General features: G+C 39.6%; 2 protein-coding genes across 2 annotated transcripts; one reads left to right on the forward strand and one right to left on the reverse strand.

The window, feature by feature from the left end:
• Window positions 1-13,395: 13,395 nt before the first annotated feature.
• LOC135466539 (actin-related protein 2-A) lies at window positions 13,396-22,840 on the reverse strand. Its single transcript, XM_064744079.1, has 8 exons — window positions 22,706-22,840; window positions 20,688-20,798; window positions 20,186-20,401; window positions 19,925-19,997; window positions 19,102-19,238; window positions 18,177-18,326; window positions 17,234-17,512; window positions 13,396-14,995 (listed from the first exon to the last, which is right to left on the reverse strand). The coding sequence occupies exons 1-8, from the start codon at window positions 22,751-22,753 to the stop codon at window positions 14,825-14,827; spliced, it is 1,185 nt and encodes a 394-aa protein (XP_064600149.1). The 5' UTR covers window positions 22,754-22,840; the 3' UTR covers window positions 13,396-14,824.
• Window positions 22,841-22,941: 101 nt separating this feature from the next.
• On the forward strand, window positions 22,942-27,050 carry LOC135468267 (neudesin-like). Its single transcript, XM_064746421.1, has 4 exons — window positions 22,942-23,116; window positions 23,456-23,516; window positions 24,539-24,642; window positions 25,413-27,050. Exons 1-4 carry the CDS (start codon window positions 22,952-22,954, stop codon window positions 25,557-25,559), a joined length of 477 nt encoding a protein of 158 aa, XP_064602491.1. The 5' UTR covers window positions 22,942-22,951; the 3' UTR covers window positions 25,560-27,050.
• The last annotated feature ends 72 nt before the right edge of the window (window positions 27,051-27,122 follow it).

Here is a 27,122-nt window from a genome sequence, read left to right on the forward strand (position 1 = left end):
GCCATCCGCAGTTCACTCTCACCCGCCGACAAAACCTAACCATGCAGTCACCAGAAACCTTCAATATTTGCCTTGGCTTTTTTGTTGCAATGTACGCAAATGGTAAACCGTATTTAATCTATTGACTCTCATTAGAAGGCTTATTTGATCTGGCATGAAAGATAACCGATTCTTTGCGGGGTCATTCGAGTGGGTATGTTTATAGACTGTCAGATGTAAAATTCCGCCCATACATACATACATACAATTTGTCTGAATGCAACGAATGGAATATGTACGTGTGTATGAGCTGTTCAGGTCTGCACAATACAAGAAGTATAAATGTAAAAGTTCACAACAAAATGGGAGAGTGCAAGAAAGGAATTTGACCAGGATAATAAGTGGATTACACTGAAATATGAATTCCATGTTACTTAATTACAGAATTCCTAGGAATTTTGAGCCATAAAAATGTTCCGGTATAGTCAGTATGAGGTTGCTCATAGCCGTCAGAATAAATGTAAAATTGGGAATGATGACACTGACGATTTGTCTTACAGAAAGCATGTACAAAGATAAATTTGTCCTGCCAGCATTATTTCTTACAAATGGTTATTTCTTTAAATTCTTGCATGGATTTACGTCCCGATTGCTTCTGGAAATAAGCCATGGGCCTTATAATAAATAATAATCCTAAAGAAAAAAATGTTGTAAAGAATCGGAATGAATCTGAGCAAACTATAATGTACTTTACCTTGCTACAGTATATCAGAATACAGGCTCTTCTTAGTTGTGTGCTATGGGAGACTTGGTAAATGTGACATTGCACTGATTCCTCGGATGTGTTTGCAACAAAGGAACCGCAAGACTTCAACAATGTGCAATTTAAATGGCAGGATATGCAGCGAAGAACATTCTCTTTAGAGCACTGGCTCGAAATTCTACACATGCCAGCAGCGTCCCTGACATCACTCACATAAAAGCATGCACTGCCGTCTTAGAGAGAAAAAAACGCGCGCACGGGCTACGATGTGTAGAGAAGCTGGTCATGCTCCCGGCACACGAACACTGCCTCGCCATCTGAACAGACAGTCACTCCTCTCTCAGACGGATTAATTAATGTCATTTTCAGTAAACACCGAACTTGTCGAAGAGGAAATTAAATGTTTGTCGAAGAGCGAGGTGTACTTTGCCTGGTTCTTACTTCTAACCTGATCTCCAGTGACACTTACTTACAGACGGCTATTCAACCTTTCACTGGTGTCAGTGTATACCCTTCGCACCACTCCACGTACATAGGACACGACAAACACGAACTGAAGACGCGCCTAATTCGATCAGAAATGAAGCAATTCCACAGCGATTGTGCAGATGATCACCCTCCTTAACACTATAGTAGATAATTAACGGAATTCTCAGATGGGATTTCAGTACCGGAGATGTACCGCAACTGATACCTCCTTACAACTTATCAATGCAATTAAGCAAGGCGTGGACATTTTCTGTACCATGCCAGAACCTCTTTATGGTTGTATATATAAGAGATATTCTCCCTGCAGAAACACTATAGAATGATGTTGATCTAAGCACTTGTCTATAAGCATGTTTCAAGAAACACATTTGTTCGCACAACATGGGTAATTAACATATATAAGCCTGATGATGGAGAAAGAAATACGAAATTTGTTTTTACAAAGCTGGTCAGAAAAAAAAGTCACAAAAACTGGATTTTCTAAACATATTGCATGGGTGTTAATTTTCTCTTCAACATTGGTGGTTAACTTGCATGTCAGTATACTGGTAGAAAACATGGACGTGGCCTCTAACCAATGTTTGACTAGGCAAGCGGCCCTATATATGACCGCTTATTCTTTATTTATTTGATTGGTGTTTTACGCTGTACTCAAGAACATTTCAGTTATACGACGGCGGACAACATTATGGTGGGACGAAACAAGGCAGAGCCCGGGGAAATCCAACGACCATCCGCAGGTTGCTGGAACAAACCCGGGTCGTCTCATACCAAAGACTTTAAAAATGGTACTGGTTGCTGCCTCACTTGGCGCAGAGCAAGGAAACAGGAATGGTTGGTCCGGTGCTATTACAAAGTGACTGGGCGAGGTGTCCTATCTGGTGTCTTCTGGAGCGATACTTCAGTGGCGGCAGCACTTTAGTGACATGGACTCGCCCTGCAACAAGAAAACACACACCTAAAGACTCTTCGTCGTCATATGACTGAAAAATTGTTAAACCCCAAGCATACATAAATGCATACATATATAATTCTGGCGTTTGTAAATTTCAACATATACGGCAATGGAGAAAATAATGTAGGCCTAAGTACATTCGCCTGCATTGCATGGACAGTTTGCACTTCAGCGCAATAAATAAACATAGACAGATTGTTGGTATTGTCGTATTATTTATGGTGACAAAATGTTTGATGAAGAACTAAATACTCCGACAGATATGTTAGTATACACTTTAAAACCAGCCAAGGTGTCTTTTCCGAAATGACAATGGCGTCACCAAGATGTCGCGAGATAACGAGAGAACAAGTTACGAGTGTCCCGGATGTATTGTAAGATGACAGTTGTGGCAGCCTCGCTGAGGTATCAACTGTCAGGCACAGATACCCAAACACTACAGACCTGACAATGAATAATATCTGGATATGATATATGTTCATCTTTAAAACACTGTAGGGGGCTTCAAACACGTTATACCGAAGTCGGCGTTTGTTCATAATAGTTGAAATAAAGTTGAAACCAAGGGCATTTCGGATGACTAGGTCACATTTTTCACTTAAATATGTAAGCCTAAATTAGTGTTATAGTCAAATACCCAGACCCTTGTTACATCCCCTGTTTGACAACAACATAATTACCATGTCAATCAGGGTCAAGCGTCTGGATTATTATCCATTTTCGTTTTATGTATCTACATGAGGTTGGTCGAAACTGTCCATTGTATTGCATAAGGGCCAGGATTTTGCCTCTGCCTGAGGTTGGTCGAAACTGTCCATTGTATTGCATAACGGCCAGGATTTTGTCTCTGCCTGAGGTTGGTCGAAACTGTCCATTGTATTGCATAAGGGCCAGGATTTTGCCTCTGCCTGAGGTTGGTCGAAACTGTCCATTGTATTGCATAAGGGCCAGGATTTTACCTCTGCCTGAGGTTGGTCGAAACTGTCCATTGTATTGCATAAGAACCAGGATTTTGTCTCTGCCTGAGGTTGGTCGAAACTGTCCATTGTATTGCATAAGGGCCAGGATTTTGCCTCTGCCTGAGGTTGGTCGAAGTTGTCCATTGTATTGCATAAGGGCCAGGATTTTGCCTCTGCCTGAGGTTGGTCGAAACTGTCCATTGTATTGCATAACGGCCAGGATTTTGTCTGCCTGAGGTTGGTCGAAACTGTCCATTGTATTGCATAAGGGCCAGGATTTTGCCTCTGCCTGAGGTTGGTCGAAACTGTCCATTGTATTGCATAAGGGCCAGGATTTTGCCTCTGCCTGAGGTTGGTCGAAACTGTCCATTGTATTGCATAAGGGCCAGGATTTTGTCTCTGCCTGAGGTTGGTCGAAACTGTCCATTGTATTGCATAAGGGCCAGGATTTTGTCTCTGCCTGAGGTTGGTCGAAGTTGTCCATTGTATTGCATAAGGGCCAGGATTTTGCCTCTGCCTGAGGTTGGTCGAAACTGTCCTTTGTATTGCATAAGGGCCAGGATTTTGTCTCTGCCTGAGGTTGGTCGAAACTGTCCTTTGTATTGCATAAGGGCCAGGATTTTGTCTCTGCCTGAGGCTGGTCGAAACTGTCCATTGTATTGCATAAGGGCCAGGATTTTGCCTCTGCCTGAGGTTGGTCGAAACTGTCCATTGTATTGCATAAAGGTCAGGATTTTGTCTCTGCCTGAGGTTGGTCGAAACTGTCCATTGTATTGCATAAGGGCCAGGATTTTGCCTCTGCCTGAGATTGGTCGAAACTGTCCATTGTATTGCATAAGGGCCAGGATTTTGCCTCTGCCTGAGGTTGGTCGAAACTGTCCATTGTATTGCATAAGGGCCAGGATTTTGCCTCTGCCTGAGGTTGGTCGAAACTGTCCATTGTATTGCATAAGGGCCAGGATTTTGTCTCTGCCTGAGGTTGGTCGAAACTGTCCATTGTATTGCATAAGGGCCAGGATTTTGCCTCTGCCTGAGGTTGGTCGAAACTGTCCATTGTATTGCATAAGGGCCAGGATTTTGCCTCTGCCTGGGGTTGGTCGAAACTGTCCATTGTATTGCATAAGGGCCAGGATTTTGCCTCTGCCTGAGGTTGGTCGAAACTGTCCATTGTATTGCATAAGGGCCAGGATTTTGCCTCTGCCTGAGGTTGGTCGAAACTGTCCATTGTATTGCATAAGGGCCAGGATTTTGCCTCTGCCTGAGGTTGGTCGAAACTGTCCATTGTATTGCATAAGGGCCAGGATTTTGTCTCTGCCTGAGGTTGGTCGAAGTTGTCCATTGTATTGCATAAGGGCCAGGATTTTGTCACTGCCTGAGGTTGGTCGAAACTGTCCTTTGTATTGCATAAGGGCCAGGATTTTGTCACTGCTGGAGGTTGGTCGAAACTGTCCTTTGTATTGCATAAGGGCCAGGATTTTGTCTCTGCCTGAGGCTGGTCGAAACTGTCCATTGTATTGCATAAGGGCCAGGATTTTGCCTCTGCCTGAGGTTGGTCGAAACTGTCCATTGTATTGCATAAAGGTCAGGATTTTGTCTCTGCCTGAGGTTGGTCGAAACTGTCCATTGTATTGCATAAGGGTCAGGATTTTGCCTCTGCCTGAGATTGGTCGAAACTGTCCTTTGTATTGCATAAGGGCCAGGATTTTGTCTCTGCCTGAGGTTGGTCGAAACTGTCCATTGTATTACATAAGGGCCAGGATTTTGCCTCTGCCTGAGGTTGGTCGAAACTGTCCATTGTATTGTATAAGGGCCAGGATTTTGCCTCTGCCTGAGGTTGCTCGATACTGTCCATTGTATTACATAAGGGCCAGGATTTTGCCTCTGCCTGAGGTTGGTCGAAACTGTCCATTTTATTGCATAAGGGCCAGGATTTTGTCTCTGCCTGAGGTTGGTCGAAACTGTCCATTGTATTGCATAAGGGCCAGGATTTTGTCTCTGCCTGAGGTTGGTCGAAACTGTCCATTGTATTGCATAAGAACCAGGATTTTGTCTCTGCCTGAGGTTGGTCGAAGTTGTCCATTGTATTGCATAAGGGCCAGGATTTTGCCTCTGCCTGAGGTTGGTCGAAACTGTCCATTGTATTGCATAAGGGCCAGGATTTTGTCTCTGCCTGAGGTTGGTCGAAACTGTCCTTTGTATTGCATAACGGCCAGGATTTTGCCTCTGCCTGAGGTTGGTCGAAACTGTCCATTGTATTGCATAAGGGCCAGGATTTTGTCACTGCCTGAGGTTGGTCGAAACTGTCCATTGTATTGCATAAGGGCCAGGATTTTGCCTCTGCCTGAGGTTGGTCGAAACTGTCCATTGTATTGCATAAAGGTCAGGATTTTGTCTCTGTCTGAGGTTGGTCGAAACTGTCCATTGTATTGCATAAAGGCCAGGATTTTGTCTCTGCCTGAGGTTGGTCGAAGTTGTCCATTGTATTGCATAAGGGCCAGGATTTAAATTACATATGAAGGGATTAATAAAAAACATAACATTTACCCTGGGCGTTGGTCTTCAACAAACTTATACCGCTTTTCATTTGCCAACTGCCATTTTCTGAGATTCCATCAACCACGGCTTACTCTTAGAAACGCACATTTTAAACGGAAGAGTGACATCAAGGGAATTCGGTGCGGCTCTATTGAGAAGAGGTCGTATTTCAGCGGTTACGTGTGACAATTTGCCAGGTATCACACTGTCGTCGCTGCTTTGGTTTTACTATCTATACTGTACTTCAATATCACTGTATTCTTGCATAAACCAGGATTCTGCTGGTGGACCAAGCATCCCCGAGGCCTGGTCCATTTCCATTGTTTTGATGTGATATGTATTAAATGTGACGACAACAAAGCATTTTGGGTAATTTAATACCAGTGACGTCTAATAAATAGCAACTGTATCATCACAGCATTTTTTTTTTACCTATTTCTGCTATTTTATAAACGTGTACATAATGTGTTTTATAAACAGGCGGAATAAAACCCTGACTCAGGTAAATTTACAAGGGGACGGATTTCACCTTTAACATTTGTGACCATTTGCCAACTCTTTGTGTTTAAAACGACACAATATCCTTTACTGAGGATGTCTCATCTATTTCCGCGTGTTCATTTTTTCCCTGTTGCTCTTGTTTAAAGCAGTACAATCGATTTTCCCCCCACATATATACAACGACGATCGGTCTTAAGAGAGCAGCAAAGCGGAGTAAACCACCAGCGTTTGGCAAGCTATCTATGGACTTTCCAACTTTCAAGCTCAATGTGTACCATTCGTGTAAGATCACTGTAAACATACGGACGCTGTCAACCATCTTATTTAAACACATAGGCATTGCAAACACTGGCTACAGTGCTGTTTCAACGATTCCCTGCCAAGGATGGGATTGAACCCAGACTTCTTGTATATTAGCGAATGAAACATTAGTATTTTAACCACTCGGTCATGTGCGACCCGTCGACTAATTCCATAATATATAACTTCAGCAGTTCGCCAAACCGATGTATTTTATTTAATAAGAGTCAGGATTTTAAATCTTAATGGATGAAAAAAATCAAAAAGTTTATCCTCGGCTATCCAGGTAATTTTAGAAAATTAATATCTGTCTTAAAGCTTGATCTTCAGCGAGCTTATGCCGCTTTAACTGTGAAACTTGCCATCAGTTATTTTGTGAGTCACACCTAACCACCGCTTACTCCTAAAAAAGTACCTTTCAAAAAGGAGCCTGACCTCAAGGGAGGTAATTCGGTGCGGGCATATTGAAATTTACTGGACCGAATCTCGCCATGCAGGTAGGCCTACCTGATGAACCTCCTGGCTTAAAGCCACGACCAAGCAAACTGAAACGAGACTTGGATTCGAGCCTACGACCATTTTGTTTATAATGGCTAATACAGAGGCCATGATAGTACACTGTGCAGATATCGTTCTGAATGAGGATGCTGTGACGACTTAAATCTATACACTGTCAACAGCACGAAATTTCAAGCAAGCCTAGGTGAATATTGTACAGATAAATCACAATATCTCTATATTTATGCAGATAATGATCTTAAAAAAGCTGCTTTTCCCTGGGGGGAGGAGAAATTCTCCGAGGTTAACTTCAGTTGTGACTTCTTTCCTGACAAAAAGTAGACCAGAAGGCAAACGGAGGAGTGTAAAAGGTCGTCACGTGACTGGCCTACACTCGTTCCGTCGGAAACGCCGCGCATTTTTATTAGCGACTGGTGAATCGTGTTAATTCAGAAGACCGTCTCCTATATTTACATCTCTATACAAACATAATTTGTTCGTTCGCATCCGCTACCGTCTTTGTTAAAGGCATTAAATCAAAACTAGACATATGCCAAGAGACGTGTATGAGTCTCCTCGGAAGCAAAAAATAAAGAAGAGGCCATATTTCAGTCTGGGCGAGTCAGCTAAGCGGAGTCTGGAAGCGGGATAATCAGCTAATTCTTTCTGTATAATACATGAAAACAATTTGTCACCGAGGGTTGAATTTGCAAGGACCTGCAAAAACTGCTGGCTCTCCGCGTGGACGATGAATTTCGTCGGCCAGGTATATTATAGTCAGAACAGTGTATGCGACACTGTCCAGTCAGAGTGCGCGCCGAGTCCCTCAGGCACAGATAGACAGACGTTTCAGATGGACGAATAACTAACTCGGACAGACAGGCTAATCTTACCGGCATGAAATAAGCTTACATTCAAATGTTTTTGGTGTTTAATATACATGATAACCCGGTCTTAACGGCACCAAGTTATCAGGATGGTCAAGATTTGTGTATATTTTTTGTCCAGTAATTTCTGATTAAAGCGCATGCCTTTTTTTTACGTCTGCAGTCTGATTTTCCCCGATGGACGCCAACTATAACTTTAAAGAACATATGCAAGGGGACACTTTGACTGTGTGGACAGTCTTACTTATAGGCATGACATTGATCAGAAGATTGTATTTTGATACAGTTTTAAATAAAGTGCATAGCGGTTTTCAGTTCGAAGGATACACCTATGCCCACTAACAAATCACGATTTGTTTGCTTGCTTACCTTCATTTCATCGGTACTAGCGACTGGTTGGCCCGTATCAGTATAATGGCTCGGGTGGGGCGGCTTACATTCCTTCGGTAAGTCGTCTCAGTGAAGCAGCACTAGACAAAAGAGCGGTGGAAATCCGTCCTGCTACAAGGAAGCACATTACACATACATGCACCCTAAGGATTCATTCGTCGTCATATGACTGAAAAATTGTTGAATACGACGTTAAACCCCAAGCACTCACTCACTGACTCACTCGGTATTAGCTGTGCTATTTCAGCATTATGTAAATAGGCTGATCCATTTTATCTGCATTCTACTCATGATGTATAGGATACTGATCCAGTATAAATCCATATATAAGAAAAGTCTTGGAGAAAGCATCAAACATAAAAAAAAACATAGAAAAAAAGGCTAATACAAAACTAGAAAAAATAGAAATTGTCCAATTCAAAATCAGAAACTATGTCTATTATAAATTATTTAATACCAAATCAGTGAGTACTCGTCTATTACGTAATCAAAGCGAAATAGGTTAATACAAAATCTTCCTCTCACCATACTGCTGGCCGCCTTTGTATAAGTAAAACATTCTTGAGTACGGCGTAAAGCGCTAATCAAATAAATAAATAATACAAAATCAGTGTTATCAAGATGTACTAAGTAATAGAAAAAATACCCATAATTGGCTATATTACAGAAAATCGGAGAAAAATTGTCTTTTAAGAAATTCACAAAGAAATCGTATCTCTTTTAAGAAAATCAGACAGATAACTTATCTAATGTCGCGATCAGGCTATCCAATATGTTCACGTTTAATGCAATCTAGTTTCTAATCTGAGCTATGTCACATGCAGCACACCGAAGCAGATTTAGTGTCTTTATTTTCTCACTTGCTCCTATCAACGTTCGTAATCTGTCTAGCTACAATGTTTTTGATGTAGTTAAGCACTGAGGATAATGTTACGACGGCCATATACATATACCCCCTTATAAACGGATAAGGGGCTGTTAAAATGTTTTTGTAAAAGTTTTTTTTAGTTCCTTTAAAGTGAAAGACAGAAATGTAATGAATATAATACTGCCACAAAGAAACCTGTTCTGAAGTTTGAGCAAGGCTTTGAAGTTCATGGAATGCCACAAACACACGCCAAGTTCAGTCGGTGACAAGATGGCTGCCTGGGTAAATCGTAGCCAGTAAGGACGGTTTTTTGATGTATAGAAGGCTCTGATCTCTTCATCTCTCACATATTGTGACGACATGCGTGTCACTGAATTATTCCTTTGTATTTATCTCTTGTCATATCACGCATGTCTGTGATGTACAAAGGATAGTTTTTAATCTTGAAAAATAGCGTGATAATAACACAGTATGACAAACCAAATCGGCATGCTGTAACGTCTCCCCCCCTCCCTCTCCCTGCCGGATGAGCAGCTAAGCAACAGGTATACAGGCTAATATGCCATATTTGGTCTCAATATGCTTGGCCTGGTAGTGGTACTCAGGTTACGATTCCCCAGGAAAAGAAAATAAATTGCGCTTATTGAATGTTACTAGCATTCATGTCCCATATTTACTGTTCTTCCAACAACCTGCGGCTGGTCGTGGGTTTCCGCCGGGCTCTGCCCGGTTTCCTCCCACCATAATGCTGGCCAACGTCGTTTAAGTGAAATATTCTTGAGTACGGCGTAAAACACCAATCAAATAAATAAATAAATCCATACTTACTCATTTACTAGCATTCGTGTCCCATATTTACTGTTCTTCCAACAACCTGCGGCTGGTCGTGGGTTTCCGCCGGGCTCTGCCCGGTTTCCTCCCACCATAATGCTGGCCAACGTCGTTTAAGTGAAATATTCTTGAGTACGGCGTAAAACACCAATCAAATAAATAAATAAATCCATACTTACTCATTTACTATAAAATGATTTTTATAAAGCGACGACAAGTTAAGCGTCACTGCATGTCAAAGGTTCGAGTCAAGGTAGTAAAATCTTGATGCATGTCACTTCCACAGACTACTTTTGTGATGTACAAGACTGGTTTTGTATATCACATTCAAAAATTAGTGTTGAATGTAATTTAGGCTAGTTTTTGATGTTAGTCCTCCGAGTGAGTGCTAGGGGTTTAATGTCGTGCTTAACAATTTTTCAATCATGTGTCGACGAAGATATCCTTGGAGTGCATGTAATGTGCCTCCTTCTTGCAGGACGGATTTCCACCGCTCTTTTACCTAGTACAACTTCCTCTTTTAAGGTCTTAGGTGTGAATCAACCCACGATTGACCCTGAATCTACCGTTACTGAAGCGGACGCTCTACCAACTGTGCTATCGGGGCCGGTCTTAATCTTCCAAAGGTTGGATTTGGTGCTACTTTGAAAGGTGACTTTGACGCCACTTCCGAATGTTGGTTTTGACGCCACTTTCGAAGGTTGGATTTAACGCCACTTTCGTAGATTAGCTTTGACGCCAATTCCGAAGATTAGCTTTGACGCCAGTTCCGAAGATTAGCTTTGACGCCACTTTCGAAGATTAGGGGTGCGTTCCATTTGTTGGTCTGACCACCATTGGTGGCAGATTCAGGAGGACACAGTGTGACGACCCAATGTTCCACTAGCTTCGCAAGTGGCCACCAGGGAGCGAACAGAAGGGACCCAAGCTTTGACGACACTTCCGAAGATTAGCTGTGACGCCATTTCCGAAGGCTGGCTTTAACGCTACTTTCGAAGGTTGGTATTGACACCACTTCTCAGTGTTGGCTTTGACGCCACAGTCGCAGGATGGGTTTGGATGCTGCTTTCAAAGGCTGGTTGTGAATGCTGCTTTCAAAGGCTGGTTATGGATGCCTCTCCCAAGTGCTGGTTTTACTTTTACTTCTGGTTACTTTTGGATGCCACTTCCGACGGCTGGCTTTGAATATCGTTTCCGAAGGCTAGTTTTGGATGACACTTCCACAGATTGAATTTGGATAATACTCCCGACATATGTTTTTGAATACCACTGATTTCGAACGCCTTTTTCCACATGCCTGCAAAAGTTGGCTTTGATGGTCATTTCATGAAATGGGTTTGTCTTGCCATTTGAAAAGTTTACGGTGAATGTCCATTCCAAAGTCCCAGCTTATTGAATTCCTTTTGTTCTTCATCTTGATCCAAGCTTTGTTTGAAAATTGACGCCTAACGCTTTTCCTCATTGGCAATTCCCAAGGTTTGTGTTTGACTCTTTACCAATCGGATGATGCCACATCTTAAAAGATGCTTCGCATGGCTGATTTATGCGAGTGTTTTGATCTAAAGTTTCAATAACAGACTGACCATCTAAAGATTGTCGAGCGAATTTCAATAGAAATTATTATTTAATTTTTCCCACGACTCTCACGTTGGCTCATTCAAAGCTTAGTCGCCCCACAATCGACCAGTCTATGAGGTCGCTAGTTGGAATCCAACTCTTGCAGGTGTGCTTGCGTTGTAACGTCAGGAGATTTGTCAGGCACATGTACATGCATAGTTTTTAATTAATTGGCTTATTTAGACTTCATCTACTCCATAAAACTGTCAGTATTTGGAAGTAAGTGACATATGGTAGGCTATAACCATGTAACTTTCAGGGGGTTTAGGAGGCAGGCCTACTCAGGAACAGCCGAGTCAGCAATATAGCCAAGACAAAAAGAACCGTACCTCACAATGACCAACATGAGGCGGAAATCCACATTCGACAAACGGCTGGATATTGTAAAATAGTTCAAAAATGTCCATAAATACATGAAGCAAATCAGCTGGCGATGAAGCATACTCCGGGAATACTTCCGCAACTTTCTAGCAGATAGGAGATAGACTTTCCACGGCACAGAGAACTTAACTGTTTTCTGATGCATGGGAGACAACTCTGAAGCGAATATCTTGCTCCTTCCACAGCTGATACACTACTAAGAAAATTAAAAATAAATTATGGAAATCTCTTGAAACAGCTTTGACCAAAATCCCTCTCACTAACAAATTATCAGGAAATACCGATAGATCAGAAGTGTTACTTGACATCCCAAAAATAAATGCTCCTTGCTTAGATAGCTATAAAATGAAAACACAATTGTTCCACAAGCTCCATGTCGAAATATATATTCCATCAAAATTGATAGTACGAATATACATGATAATTTTCTTGTCACTGACGATTTGATATGGACTTACACTTAACTTGCAAGACTGGTGTAAATCACAATGTTCAGTCCATGCAGTTTAAACCGCTACATTGTGTTTATCAACGTAACAGTTATTTGCTTTCATTAACAGTTTTGCGATACCCTACCTGTATCTGGTGTGACCATGTAGATAATATTGAGCACAAACTTGTAACTTGCTCAGCTAGAACAGTTTTGGGATTCGATAGTGGCTGTCTGAATGCCTAGACTTCAATGTAGTGCTTTCTAAGGAACAGAAGCTCTCTGGTAATTTCAAAGAGAATTTCTGTCAAGATATCAACTTTTTCACCCTGTACGCTGAATACTATATATATGCAAACCATTTTTCACAGAAGTCAATATACTTCATCAGTTTCCTTGCATGTCACTGCCCTTTGAAAAAGTAAGACGAAATATATTTTTTCATGTTAACATTCAATCTATTTTCTTCCTTGTATATTAATAATTAAATAGATGTTTTCCAAGTGTTCATGGACATGGTTTATAAAATAACACTATTGGTTGATATCCCAATCATAATCGTGTAAAACGACCAAAGCATCAATAGTACATAGTGGAGAGGGAGGGGATGCGTTTGTGTATTTTGTACGCTGGTAAATGTAAGAAGTATCGCAGTTGATCTAAAGTGTCCATTTGGACTTGATCAAGTTTTAAAAATAGAAATTATATACCCGGGCCACATCAGTGAGCACTTTGATCACTGGCTGACTCTAAGGCTCCTGGGCAATGAAACTATACAATAAGCTGTCAGAGGATGGATGGAACCGTCATTACCTCACGATTACAAGGTGACCACCTTGACCAATCGGCAACGGTCCTCTCCCCTCTGTTTGCTGTAAAAGTGGCCTCTTTGGGAGACGGAGCCAGCGAATGCAAAGGAAGAGAGAGTGGATACATCTGGGCAACTGACAGAACGCTTGAGAACGCATTCTGTCGATAGGGCATAACTATGGCATTAAAATACGACTTCTTTGTCTTCTTTCTTATAAATTTTATTTATAAGTACATGGATAGCAATGTATTTTGTACAAGTTTGTTCCACAGTAAAGGAAAATTAGCATGATTACCTCAAAGTTGAACATATCATACACATGTTCGTATCTACACAGTAATCTACACGGCAGCTTTTTGAGCGTGATGGACAAAGTTTGTTTCTAGTATGTTACATACATGTACAAGTTACCTCCCTTTGTTAAAGTGCCAGCACTGCAGATAAACTGTTTTAGGGTGCTTAATCTTCATGAAAAGTTTTATTAGCTTACGAAACAAATGATTACAATTTAAACTTGGATGAAATATTCAAGGAAATGACTTGGTAGGGATTATGGTCAAGGTATTAGCAACATAACATCCATACAGAAGTTCAGTAAATTTACTGCAACTGGCATCTTGGTTGTTACTTCTTATAGACGTTATTTTTTCTCCCCTCGCCCTCTCCACAAATTTCACATCAGGTATGACAATTGTATCTTTTTCTTTTTTCGCTCTGGAAACAAATTTCTTTCGTTTTCTGTTCACACCAGAAATCATGGTGTCCGAAATTACACTCGTGCTTAAACAGCTCTTTTTCACAGGACTTGTATTAGACATTCAACCATCGATGCAGGATTCCTTCTATCCTAAATAAACTACTGGGTTTTTTCGATACACTTCAAGCTGTAGTTATGTTAGTCTAATTTTGCTCAGTTTCCAGCCGATCCCAGACAAAGCTTTTTCTTTTACAATTATTTGGATAAATAAATAACATGTATGTTGTGTTTTAATATATCAAAGGGGTAAAGAATTGCATAACTTTTAGAATGGAGTAAGTAAATAATCAACACATTCCCACTGGCCTATTAAATTTCTTATTGCTACTGCAATTCTTGATTTCAACAATCAAAATGGACTATTAAAATTGCTATAGGAGTTATCTTAAGAAATCTTTATCATATTTGTAATTTTACAAAAAAAAAAACAAAAGAAAAAGAAATGGATAACAGTTCTTTACAAGAGCTTGCGTAGAAACTTACATACACAAACCAGATCAGAATGAAAGGAAGTTCCTCTGTTTTACTTTTCCAGGTACGCCAAACATAAGTAATCCATACAAATGTATCCCATCCCAGGCCTGTGCCATAACTATTAGTAGCACTACAGCTCTTAGCATACAATATTAACGCACTTTAAGTCATCATGCATAAATGACACATAAATTTAAATTCTCACTTTACACATTATTTCATGGAAAAATAAATTTATACATATGCTCTATACTTTTTTTTAGTTTGGTTTTTAGTTTATTATTGTACAAGATTTGGAAGAAGCCACATATGACGTGGAGAGTGGTGATCACATATGATACTATAACGTTCCTAGAGGCTTGTGGTCCTGATGGTAAAGGGGTGTGGCCTATAGAAGAATTATGCTGGAGACACGCCCATTTTCTCCAGAACCCTCATCCCTTTCTCCTGGTATTCCTGCCTCGTCATCCAAAACGTGTCCTTATCTTTCATAATTTCGGCCAAAACAGCACCTCCCAGGAACACCATGTGCTTTCTTCGGGGTGGGTCCTCTATGCGAATTTTGAATTTCTGCAAAAAAAAGAAAAAAAAGAACCAGTAGTGATTTTAGCACATTCAACAAACTCCTGAATGAATCAATGACTATGGCTTTCTGATGCCATCATCAGCAATATTTCAGTCATATTGTGGCAGGCTAACTCCTGTAGCAAGGACATAATATATTAATACTCTGGTCAGCACTTCTTAGAGAACACTGACAACTAATCATCAGAAAGCAGTGTTCATCATTCCAGAGAATACGGATTAAGTATTTATTTCATGACAGAGAGTAAAGAGACAGGCTTAAGGGCATAAAATCAGCATTAATTACTAATTGTCACATTGCTTCAGGGAACTCACAATGTAAACCTCTTCTTCTAAAAGTGTAATATACTGTGCACTTCAAATGGTTATTTAGCTCCCTTTCCACAAAATATCCTACCCAAGTTCCTCAACCTTTTCGCATATAAAGGAGCCACTTGCACTGAGATATAAGCATCCTTTTACTTTGATTTGGGAGACAAAACTACATTAGTTTGGTCAGACAAAACATTATTTTAACAGTCTACACAGAACAATGCCCTTAGAATATACCTAATATTTATTTATTTATTTATTTGATTGGTGTTTTACGCCTTACTCAAGAATATTTCACTTATACGACGGCGGCCAGCATTATGGTGGGTGGAAACCGGGCAGGGCCCAGGGGAAACCCACGACCATCCGGAGGTTGCTGTCAGACCTTCCCATGTACGGCATACCTAAATAAACATCTTGTAAACATGTGAAAAGGTTGAAGAATTACAGTAAATGTGAACTGCATGTTCAAACAATACGACTGGAAGACGGCATGGAAGATCCAGGTGGGACCAAGTGTTTAGTCAGTGATACTTCCTGTTAACAGAAACTTTCCTAATTACTCCTTTTTTTTGGACTTAATATCAAATGGTTCCTCCACCAGTGTATTAAAGTCATACCACATCTACCTAGAGCACTGAAAATGCATATAGCCTTAGGCCAAACTGCAATACTGGTACACATACTTAACTAGTGTACAAAAACTCAAAACAGACTTCATTTCGGAAGACAACTATCCTGAGGTTGAGGATTTGGTAGCATATGTCTGAACCAAACTAACCCCACTGGGGCTGGGGTTTGTGGCATAATACCTTCTGCACAAGTGTGTACATAGTGTCTTGTCTGAACAACATCAATCCTACAGTGGCTGGGAGCTGTGTTTAAATAGAATTTACCTACATACGTTTAAGGTCTTTGGGTTAAACCAAATAAACTATTCTGTGGCTCAAGTTTTTGTCTGCAGCATCTACCCAAATGGGTTCAAGAGTTTATCTTTGAACCACATCAACTGTACCTGCTGTGACCTGTGTTTGAAAGGCATCTACCCTAATTTGGATGGACCTTTTGTCTGTTCAGCACTTCTTAGAGAAAAAGGACAACTGTTCGTCCCATTACGTCATGTCATCACTACAGACAAAGGTGGTGTTTCTGGGTCAGCTATAACATCCTTCATATGTCACTACTGAGGCTCAGTTAAATAAAGAGTGTTGGACTGTCACAACAACCAGATGTGTGTATTTTAAGCACCTACAATTGACCCCTCGACTGGGGTTTAATACTGTACTGAGGAATATTTCTATTCTAAAAGAGCACCCACGCAACTGCCATGTAAGACAGAAAAGTCAAATGTGGGCTGAGCTGGGCAGCCAAATATAGACAGTGGGAGAGAAAGCATGGGAAACAGGACACAGAATCCATGAACAATCAATTCTGATTCATTAAAATATAGTATTCCTACACATATTATCCTTTCCTTTGATGACTACAATTAACCAGCTTAGTCTTCCTCTAATGATTAATTTCTGGAAGAGAAGGTGTATGTGTGTATGTATGTATGCATGCTTGGTGTTTTACATTGTACTAAACAACTGTTCAATCATATGACGACCAGGCGTCATTAGGTGTGTGTACATACATGTTGTTGCAGGGGGTGTCCATGCCGCCAAAGTGCTGCTGTAACTTATGTGTCATGCCGAAGACACCAGACATGACACCCCACCCAGTCATATTATACTGACACCAGGCCAACCGATCTGGTTTCCTTGTTCTAAGCTCTCTGTGCTGAGCGCCTATCGAGACAGCCACAACTATCATTTTTAAAGTCTTTCTTATGACCCTACTGGCGATTTAACCTCGTCTCTCAGGAGAGCTTCATATCTAAATTATGACTTGTCTGAACCCAGTACTCACCGATAACTTTGTAGTGTCTCCCTTCAGCACTCTCTCCAGGTAAAGCTGTTTTATTTCCCTCTCCAGTCGACTGGGCAGGCCAGGGTACATGGTGGAACCACCAGACAGGACTATGTGTTTATAAAAGTCTGGTCTTGTGTCTATATCTGCTGCCTGTATTGTGTTGAACAGTAACTCTGCCACACCCACTTTTTCTACATTGATTAAATGAGGCTGGAAAAGGGCTTCTGGAGCACCAAATCTCTCTCCGCCAACTTTTATGATGCGCCCATCTGGTAACTGAAAAAATATTACAAATGTGTTCTACAAGGGAATTCTGTAAACTACGATACTGAACAATGGGAAAAATTTCTCAGCACAACGTAACTATCTTCTACAAAATGCTGGAGCAAGTCAGCTTGACTAGTTTCATTTGCTAGGAAACAAGAGCTAACCTTGAAGAGACAATCAACATTATAAAACTTGTGACATATATGACAATTCTATAAATATAATTTCTATTTTTTGGGCTTGCAGCTTTATGTCATATTTTAGACTATTTTAATGACAGTATTTCACCTAAAGTTTAGTATGTAAACCTGTGCTTTCCGAAATACATAAATGCCCTAAATGCTACTCTTGAGACCAACCCTACGTTTTTCATATAAGAAATTAATAAAACATCACAAAAGTAAGGTGGACAAAACAATCAGAATCAAGCAAATGTGTCACTTGAAAGGGCCTAAAGCTTGGGAGAAAAACAGTATATTATGCTCAGGTGGTTTGGCTTAAGAGAAACCAATGCACCTCGACAATTACCTAACAATCCTTTGCAGTTGAACCCCTGATCTTAATTCCAACATCTAACGAAGACCGGTGGACTTCTGACAGTAAGTAGACAAATCCACTCACTCAGTGAATGTCCCTCCACCAGAACAAGTAGTTCTCACACGTATATACTCACTGTGTACGATTCCACTAGAACAGTAGTTTCTAAGGCAAGTTTCTGTTCCTGGTCAACATCATAGCCTACGTAGCACAGGCTTTCCTTCATCATTCGAACTGTCTCAAAGTCTGCAGAGTGGTTGAATGCATAACCTCGTAGTAACAGTAACTGCAGAGGAACAAGAGACATGTTTTAGGAGAGCATGGAAAGTGGATGTATGTGCAGAATAGTGTCGATAGAAATATTTTCACTTTAAATTCTTCTACTTGTGGGACATTCCAATTGTGCAATTGGACAATAATATCATTTTTTTACCTGGTCCAGTTCAGGTTATATAGCCTATCTGGTTATGAAGTCTCTGAAAGAAGGAGACCAGTGAATGCTTTCTACACCAAAAAATTTCTAAAGCATGCTAGGTACTACAGTCATGATAAAAAAATGATCAAGTACTGTAATTTTGGGGACATCTGGTTGGCAGTTCTTAGCCATTGCATGTCCAACTGTAACAGAAATGGACGGTTTCTTTTTTCTCACAATGCTGGTCCATCTAATAAACAAAATATCCACACCACAAAAAACATGGGAGAGAAATGTAATTTTTAGCTTTCAGAACTACTAAGAAAAATTACAATACTGCTTTGATGACTAAATTACTTATTTTGCCTCATTCTATTTTTCAAAAAAAAGTTTTTGATTTGTTTATTTGACTGGAGTTTTACACCATGCTCAAGATTATTTCACCTGTACAACTGCTGCAAGCATTATGTTGGGAGTAAACAGAGCAGAGCCCAGTGGAAACACGACCACTTGCTGGTTGCTGAAGGACCTTCGGGTGTACAACCATGTGAGAAAAGCAACATAAGCTGGGCTTGAACCCACAACAATGAAGTCCTTGACAGGTCTATGATACTGTTAATATGGTAAATGTAGACACATCACGTACCTTTATCAAATAACGAGTGATGTCTCTGCCAGCGATGTCTAATCTCCTCGTCAAATGCGGGAGAGCAAATCCGTCATAGACAGGACATATATGCGTGACACCATCTCCAGAGTCCACCACAACACCCGTTAACAAACCTGCAATCATACCAGGGTCTTCTTCATAGAATGTTCCACTTGACAGTCAAACACCAAACTAACAAATGTACAGTAGTATCACAATTTTGTGATAGGGTGCATTTTAGTGGTAATTGTGGTATTTTATCAGATCAACATGAGCCTGTTTCATCAAATTTCAATATCAGTAGTCTACTCTCATAAGATTCACCCCCACCCCCCAACCCAAATTACTAACCAATGTTAAATAGCAATAAGTTTATAGCTGGGTGCTTTCAATAATCATTTAAATCCATCCACAACAGTTAAATGTTTTAAAGACTTAGCATAATGGCAATATAAGCATTCTCCATTCATACACAGCCAGCATACATGGAAGGACAAGACAAATGCTATAAAACTTACTTCTACCCTGACCAAACTTGATAATCAACCATTAAACAAATTGGTCTTCACATCTTTTATATAAGATCTACCAATAATATTTTACAGAACAGGTTTTGCAAAACATTGGACAGTTCACACCTCTCAATAAACATATTATTATTAATATTATTAACATTAAAGGCTGGTCGCTGTCGTATAAGTGAAATATTCTTGAGTACGGCATAAAACACCAATCAAATAAATAAATAAATGAATATTAACATTAAAGAGAAGTTTACGTTCTAAGGAAGCCAGTGTGTGGTAGCTCACGAAAGACTTACCCTGTGCATAAAGTGTGAGGACAGCCTGGATTGCAATGTACACTCCTTCAAATTGGTACTTTTCAAACATAACCTACAAAAAGAAAAATGTCTTTGAGAAAATAGGTTTTTAAAGTCTATATCACATAAAAGATTTGTATCAACATTATTACAGTTAATTTTTCACATGGAACTCTGTGTGTTATATTCACGCGAAAATGATAAATCCAATTTATGATCATGGGAAAATAAGAAAAAATAAATCAAAATCTTCTCATCTACCTCTATCATCTTTTCTCGGTTTTTCATGGGGTTCATGGGAGGTTCTGTGAGTAGAATCTTTGTGTTTTTGGGGTTAATGTTCATCTTTTCCTTCCCAAAGGTGTAGTCATACAGGTGAATCATGTCATCCCAGTTCCTAACGATCCCATTCTCCATGGGGTAGTTCACTTCCAACATCGACCTCAATTGACTGGCTTCATCTCCAACCATTAAATCCTGCATACAGCAAAATGTAGTGGTATGCATGTTAGAAACATCATTTGATTACCTCTGAAAAGTTTTCTTGAACTTTTCTTGGAATAAAAGATAATAACGGCTTTATTATTGTTTAAATTTCAAAGAGTAAAATCGTTTTTTTATGAAGAATTTAGTCCAAACAAGCAGCATCCATCTTAGTTCTTAGTTTTATACAGAAAACTGGTTAATATAATAATAAACAAAATTGTTTTAAAAATGTTTACATATAACCAGTGTTACAGCGACCGAGAATATACCAGCTCACCTTGACGACAATATCCCCTACTTTCTGTTGTGATCTAATGATAGGTCTGCCTACCAGAGATGGGAAGATATGGTCAGGGAAGTTAGATCCTGCCCGTCCACACTTCACAAACTGCAGAATAAATGTAAATGTGTTCATAACTTAGTAAGAATGCATTATAAACATGCACATATAGTACCCTAATTTCTCCTCAATCTACAGTGTGTGCTGTTGTGAACTACAAGGCCCACGTCTATGTTTAATTTCATAGGACTAGAGTTGATGATAGCTCACAGTCAATAAAAACGTCATCTTGGTACACAGTTAGCAGATCCAGACTAAATATACAGACTAATTAATTCTGGTTAGGTTTATGGGCTCTTCAAAGCGTTCAATGTATGACTGATACTGAGAAAGCAGGACGTGAGTTTTGCTTTAACAGAGGATTAACCTGTCTGCCTTGAGGTGGGTCATCACGCTTGCACCCTGGAGACCCTGGAGCAGGTTTTGCAGCCCTCACAAAAGTTCATGCAGATTCTAAAACGTTTTTTTTTTCCCGTCTGCACTAAACATTGTATGCAACAAAAGACTTATGTGATAAGTGTAAGTTTTCGTGGCTTTACCAACTGAGTGGGCTGATAAAACTTTATTTGGTGAAAAAATCCACGGCATAGCAAAGCAGGTAACACAGTTTAAGTATCTACCGACTGATGGATGTCAGATTGTTAAATGCGGAAATACAGTTGTTTTTCCTTTTCCCCCCAACAATCAAACCGAAACACATGCAACTAGACTTCTCCCCTCCATCCGATAAAACTGAGATCTGTTACAAGAGAGATATGAAATTCATCTCAACCTCAGTAATATGTCCCCGCCTTTTGCACTGACCGATATTTACACATGTACATAGCTATAACAGCATAGTCATTAACTAGAGGTCTCATTCTCGAACGAGAGGTGAAGCATCAAGATTTCAAAGGAGCAGCATTGTGGAAGTGATCTTCACAAAACCTGTTCAGGTGTAACCTGGGCTATACAAAATATACATTTGTTAAACCAAATCAAGCTTCAGCAAGGTAAATTTCTGGTTAAGCAGATTTTTCAAATTTTAAAGGCTGTTTTGACATGTGGGTTGAAAGTTTTTCAGCGCTTTCGTCACCATGCATCACTTGCCCACAGAAGCCTGTGTATTCACATCAGATAATCTTTCTGAGATACTGACTTCCACCAATAAGTGGGGTCTAACCATGTGCTTCATTTCTGGGATTCTAACCTGTCTGCACTGGAATGAATTAATACTACTGTTCCATACAGCCTATATATTTGTCGATGCCATAGTCCTATAAACAAGTTAGCACTTTACACTCAAAGTTTGCGCGCATGATTTTAAGCAAGATGACGCTAAGCATGGTGCAGGCAAGTGCTCTGCAGTGCAGTATCATATCGAACATGAAAGCCTGCATGGCCTATGTAGGTTTCATTCAGAGTGCAAGGGCACAGTGGGTATGTCTGGCCGACTCACTGGGCAAGCTGTTCCTCCTCTTAGTCTGCCTTCATGGTCTGAATGACAGATCCTATGAACAAACTCGTCATGTGTGATATGAGGGCTATAAGATCTCGCTTTCTTTGCAACAAGGCAAGTATATGCTAAACAAGGAAACATCAACTGTGTTAGAATTGCTATATTAGACTTCCTTGACGTCTCTCTATTCTAGCTGTAGAAAATTACTGCACACACCGTGCATGCAGCGATCACGTCAATGAATCATCGGTCGTATGCAATCAATTCCTCCCCCACAATGGGGAAAATCAAAACAAAGCGCATTTTGCCTTATTGCCTGAACGAAAAGCAAACGTTAACAGCACAACATATCTGGCTTTCTAATGAATTATAACATCAAATACTGTCGAGTTTCATATATGTGACAAGAAAAGTGACAATTACAGCTATACGACTTCCGGGTGATCGGGCCCCAATTAGTCACATGAAAAGATGTCGAAGATGGACAAAATTGCGGCCAACAATCCAAACAACATACCCCTGTGCCATTGTCACAGACAACCACTTTCCTCCCTTGGCTATCCATCCCGGATTGTCTTGGATTATCTCCACATATAACTCCTTTCCCTTTAGCTTCCTGCCCGATGGATCACCGGAACAGCCAACACCCCTTTGAAGCCGGCTGAATGTAACCAGTCATTTGATTGGCTTTTAGATTCTCGTCATCCAATGAAAACAGTTATCACAAATGTCAACATAGCCTGTAAAGATGTCTGCTAGCGGGATGAAGGCGATCTGGTTTTGCCTGCTCTCTTCAGTGTTATCTGTTGTAGTATGGAGTGAAACAGAGAAATACATACCCTTGAAGATAGAAATCAAACCGAATAAGGACGGAGAGCCCGTGAAGATGTTTACTGCTGAGGAAATAAGTCGCTATGATGGATCAAATGTAAGTGGGTGCGCGTAATGAGTTTATGGATCCGTAACGTGTGTGCCATGTAGAGTGCAAAAAGTTGAGAAACGTAAGTTTACAGAAATATTTCGGGCTCCGACTTCCAGAAAGGTTCAAAGCTTAACATGTGCAACATGTATCTGTCTTGTTATCTGAATCCTGATTACAATTTGAGGTATTAATTAAATACTGAAATACATGTAAATTGATTCTTTTGTAAAACAAAAAATTAAGCATATTTGTTGTACCGGTAGGGGCCTACTTTCCACATTTTGTCGTTTTTTTGATTGATTGGGAGCAAAGCATGCAATAAATAAAGTTTGATTTTTATTTCAGGAAGATGAGCCAATCTATATTGGTATTAAGGGAGTAGTATTTGATGTGTCTTCCGAGAAAAGTGAGTAAAACCCGATAACCTGTTTCAGAAGGTTTCGATACTTGTACACATGGATGGCATTAGATCTGAGATCTGTTTCATTCTTAACCAGCTTATCTTTCAGAAATACAGATATGTACTCTTACATTTACTAACCTGGAACTCGGTATTTTCGAGTAAGCTGTCCTCAACATGTCAAAGATGTACAGTGTTTTTTGTAATTCTTCTGTAATTCTTACTTCGTTTCATCTAGTTATTCATGAAATAATAAAAAGACCACAGTGTCACAATTAACACAGATGTCTGTGTTACATCGGCGGCAAAGCAAACTTCGCTAACCGCTATTAGCAAGTAGAGTTGGCTGCAGTCAGCATTGTCCGGAAAAAGATAAACTCGTGGAAAGATTTCATTGAAATCAGTGAGATGTACACCATATAAACGGTGATTGACAAATTGTTGTTTTAATTTGTGTGTTAATAATGAACTATAATCAGTTGTATTGTGAAAAAAAGGTGATTTTAATTTTGAGAGAAGCAGCGAAGTCCATCCAGCAGCCAAGTCATATGATTTGAAAATGGCAGCTTGCGAAGTTCTAATGCTGTCCGAGCGCGTGCATCGGTTACATCTGTGTTATTTGCGATGTTATGGTCTTTATTATTACCACATAATGAGATGATATGAATTCAGAATTGCTTTAAGATCACGGGACATTTCTTTTTGAGGCGTACAGCATTGGCACTTACGAGACAGCACGGGTGGCAGGGCCGAGTTGGAGGTTAATGCATGTAATGGTTCAGAGCGATTAATGTGGAAGCTAAACTGGGAACATGGCCAACTGATCTCAGAGCTAGGATAACATGTACATCTCCAATGAATCTTAAGTAACAACATAGGATTATACTCTGAAAATTGCTGATTAAGATCTAAACCAGGGACACTTTGGTTCTAAATAGCCTGTAAGATGCATGTTGAAAGTATTGATTTGTTGTGTGCACATTCAGAAACACAAACGGAATTTACACAATGTATGTATTTGATCGCAGGATTTTATGGCAAAGGTGCCCCATACAATGTGTTGGTTGGACGAGATTCCACGCGAGCCTCGGCCTTGATGTCACTGGACCTGGAAAACCTCACTCATGACATAGTAAGTCATGAGCCCTCACAAGGAGTCTGTGTAAAGTGACCACCTGAATTTATGTCAAAGCTTGAAGACTTCTTGCCTTGCAGTAGTATTGCGTGTATCTCTAGGTCACTTGTGGGAAAGTTCATCAGCAGCTTGCCAAATGCTGGTCTGATTTACCTGCATGGTCTGAATAGCATGGGTACTTTTGGTTTCTCCTCCCATGAAACTGGCTTCAATTGTATTTAGGAAAAAAGAATTTCAAGCATCAAACTTTGGCATTAAACAAGTCAGATAAAATAAATCTTATACGGGTAAAATTTTCACATTGTGTGGTCATAAAAATAAAGCATGTTAAATGAAAACCCAGTTTTGCCTTGTCAAGACTTTTAGACAGTGTTACTAGTGGTATTTCTAGGTAATTTCCACATTCCCTACTCTAGTTCTTGGAGGCTTGGTGTAGACAGTAAGCAATGATGACCACTTGTCATTAACAAATTACACCCCAAGTTGACCTCAAGTCATACAAATCAGTACATCACACTTGGATAAGTTTTTCACAAATTCGTCGAAGATTGGTGGATTACCACTGTCAGACTGTCATCATGTAAGTGAAAAATTTATGAGCATGGCATTAAACAACAATCAAATAAATAAATATTGTTTCTTTTTTCTGCTTGTCCAACTGGCAAATATACATGTATCAAGTACAGAGTTTAGTTCGAAAGTGCAGAAAGTTGACACATTCCTACTTGTACACATGGTGAGTTCACATTGCCTATGCTGTCTTTCAGACTGGGTTATCAGACAGTGACCTAAAATCTCTAGATGATGTGTACACCGGAACATACCTAGCCAAGTACCCCATTGTTGGCTATATGGACTACCTCTTGGAAGGCGAAAACTTGGAAAAGTTAAGGGTATCTGAAAAGGAGTTGTAAAGCTGTTGCTGGATTCTCGTCATACACATTATTATCAGTACATGAAATACATGTACATTCATTTTTTCTAGTACGCAATTTCTGAGTTTGGCATTTCATACCATGTAAAATACTTTGCTACATACAGAATATATCTTCTAATATATTGAAGGCCTTTAGCATTTATAAGTAAATGAATGCATTCAGTGATCATGATTTTAGGTGAATTTATCTGTTGTACATTCAGCGTTGTAAACATTTTTACTATACATGTATAAGTATATTCTTCGTTAAAGGTATGTGATAATGATATCTCTAATCTAAAGCAGACTAAGATTTACCTGTATGGTTTTAAGGTTCATTCATTGAGCTGTCCTTGGGGTTTTCATTGATTGGTATGTCTCTGTTGGACACAAAATGCCAATGAAGAACATGGGTTGATCCACGTTACCATGGTGATATCATACAATTCTTTGACTCAGAGATTCATTAGTCGTGACTTTTTTTTCCGGATTGTTCCACTCAGTCATAAGATATTGGAAGATTCAGGAAATGTAAACAGATCTAACTGTGAAATTATGAAGAATTTTAATACCAGTAACGTTTGCATTATTGAAAAGTGTTTGCTTATACAGATATGTATAATGTGACATGTACAGTGAATGTGCAGTGTTTATGTGGGTATTCAAATGAAGTTCTCCGGCACATGGAATTCTCCTGCCGCAGTTTTTAGAAGAAAAAGATATGACTAAGATGCATGTTGAATCAAATATTGTCCAACTGCTGTCTTATATATGTGGCTGTGTCTTTGAATATATGGATTGAGTTTTAGTGATAACACTATTAAGATAGTACTCTAAATCCTCCACAATTTCAACCATTAAAAAGCAAACTCACAATACACGCACTTGAAGATATAATTCAAAACTAAACTGCTTTGTTCAAGTACAGGGAAATAAGGACTGTAATCTTCACAAAAAATCATGTATATGTAATAGCTTATCTGGATCAGATAACCATTCTGCAATGATACATCATAACATGAACTGCCGTATTTCCCCAGTTTCACAGCTTTAATTTTTTTAGCTTTCTTCATTTAAAACAGTGCTTGATTCTGCTTGGTTCATAGACCTTATAGAAACTTCATACTTTTTTGTGAAGTTTTATTAATTTCCAATAAGGGTAACTTAAGGCCTCTGTCCATCTGAAAGTGTATCTGTACATGATAAACATAAGGTGAAATACAGTATGTCTGTAGTTGGATATGTGGAGGATTTAGCATGACAGTGTAAGATTTTAATACACCTGTACATGTAAGTACATGGATTTTTTTGTTGTTTTTGTATTTACACAAGTCATTGCTGGAGATGGTAATATTTTTATCACCCATTTATATATGGTTCGTATCTAAAATAGTAAGTATATGTCACACATTTTCATACAAAATTTGTACAATTGCCTTTATTTTGATTGGAAGAAATAAAAAAGAAAATCAAATGTCATAATATATGTATAGGTCTTTCTACGTTTTCTTTTGAGTTTTTCATCAGTGATCCTTGTTCAGATATTGAGTAGTCAAACAAA

This window comes from Liolophura sinensis, chromosome 6, assembly GCF_032854445.1.
Source record: "Liolophura sinensis isolate JHLJ2023 chromosome 6, CUHK_Ljap_v2, whole genome shotgun sequence".
Classification (NCBI taxonomy): domain Eukaryota; kingdom Metazoa; phylum Mollusca; class Polyplacophora; order Chitonida; family Chitonidae; genus Liolophura; species Liolophura sinensis.

Coding starts and splice junctions, on each gene's coding strand:
- LOC135466539 (XM_064744079.1), bottom strand. CDS start 22,753: ATGGATAGCCAAGGGAGGAAAGTGGTTGTCTGTGACAATGGCACAGGG. Junction 20,402..20,687: donor TAGGGGATATTGTCGTCAAG/GTGAGCTGGTAT, acceptor TGCTGTATGCAG/GATTTAATGGTTGGAGATGA. Junction 18,327..19,101: donor TCACTCGTTATTTGATAAAG/GTACGTGATGTG, acceptor GTTCCTCTGCAG/TTACTGTTACTACGAGGTTA.
- LOC135468267 (XM_064746421.1), top strand. CDS start 22,952: ATGAAGGCGATCTGGTTTTGCCTGCTCTCTTCAGTGTTATCTGTTGTA. Junction 23,517..24,538: donor TGATGTGTCTTCCGAGAAAA/GTGAGTAAAACC, acceptor ATTTGATCGCAG/GATTTTATGGCAAAGGTGCC. Junction 24,643..25,412: donor AAAACCTCACTCATGACATA/GTAAGTCATGAG, acceptor GCTGTCTTTCAG/ACTGGGTTATCAGACAGTGA.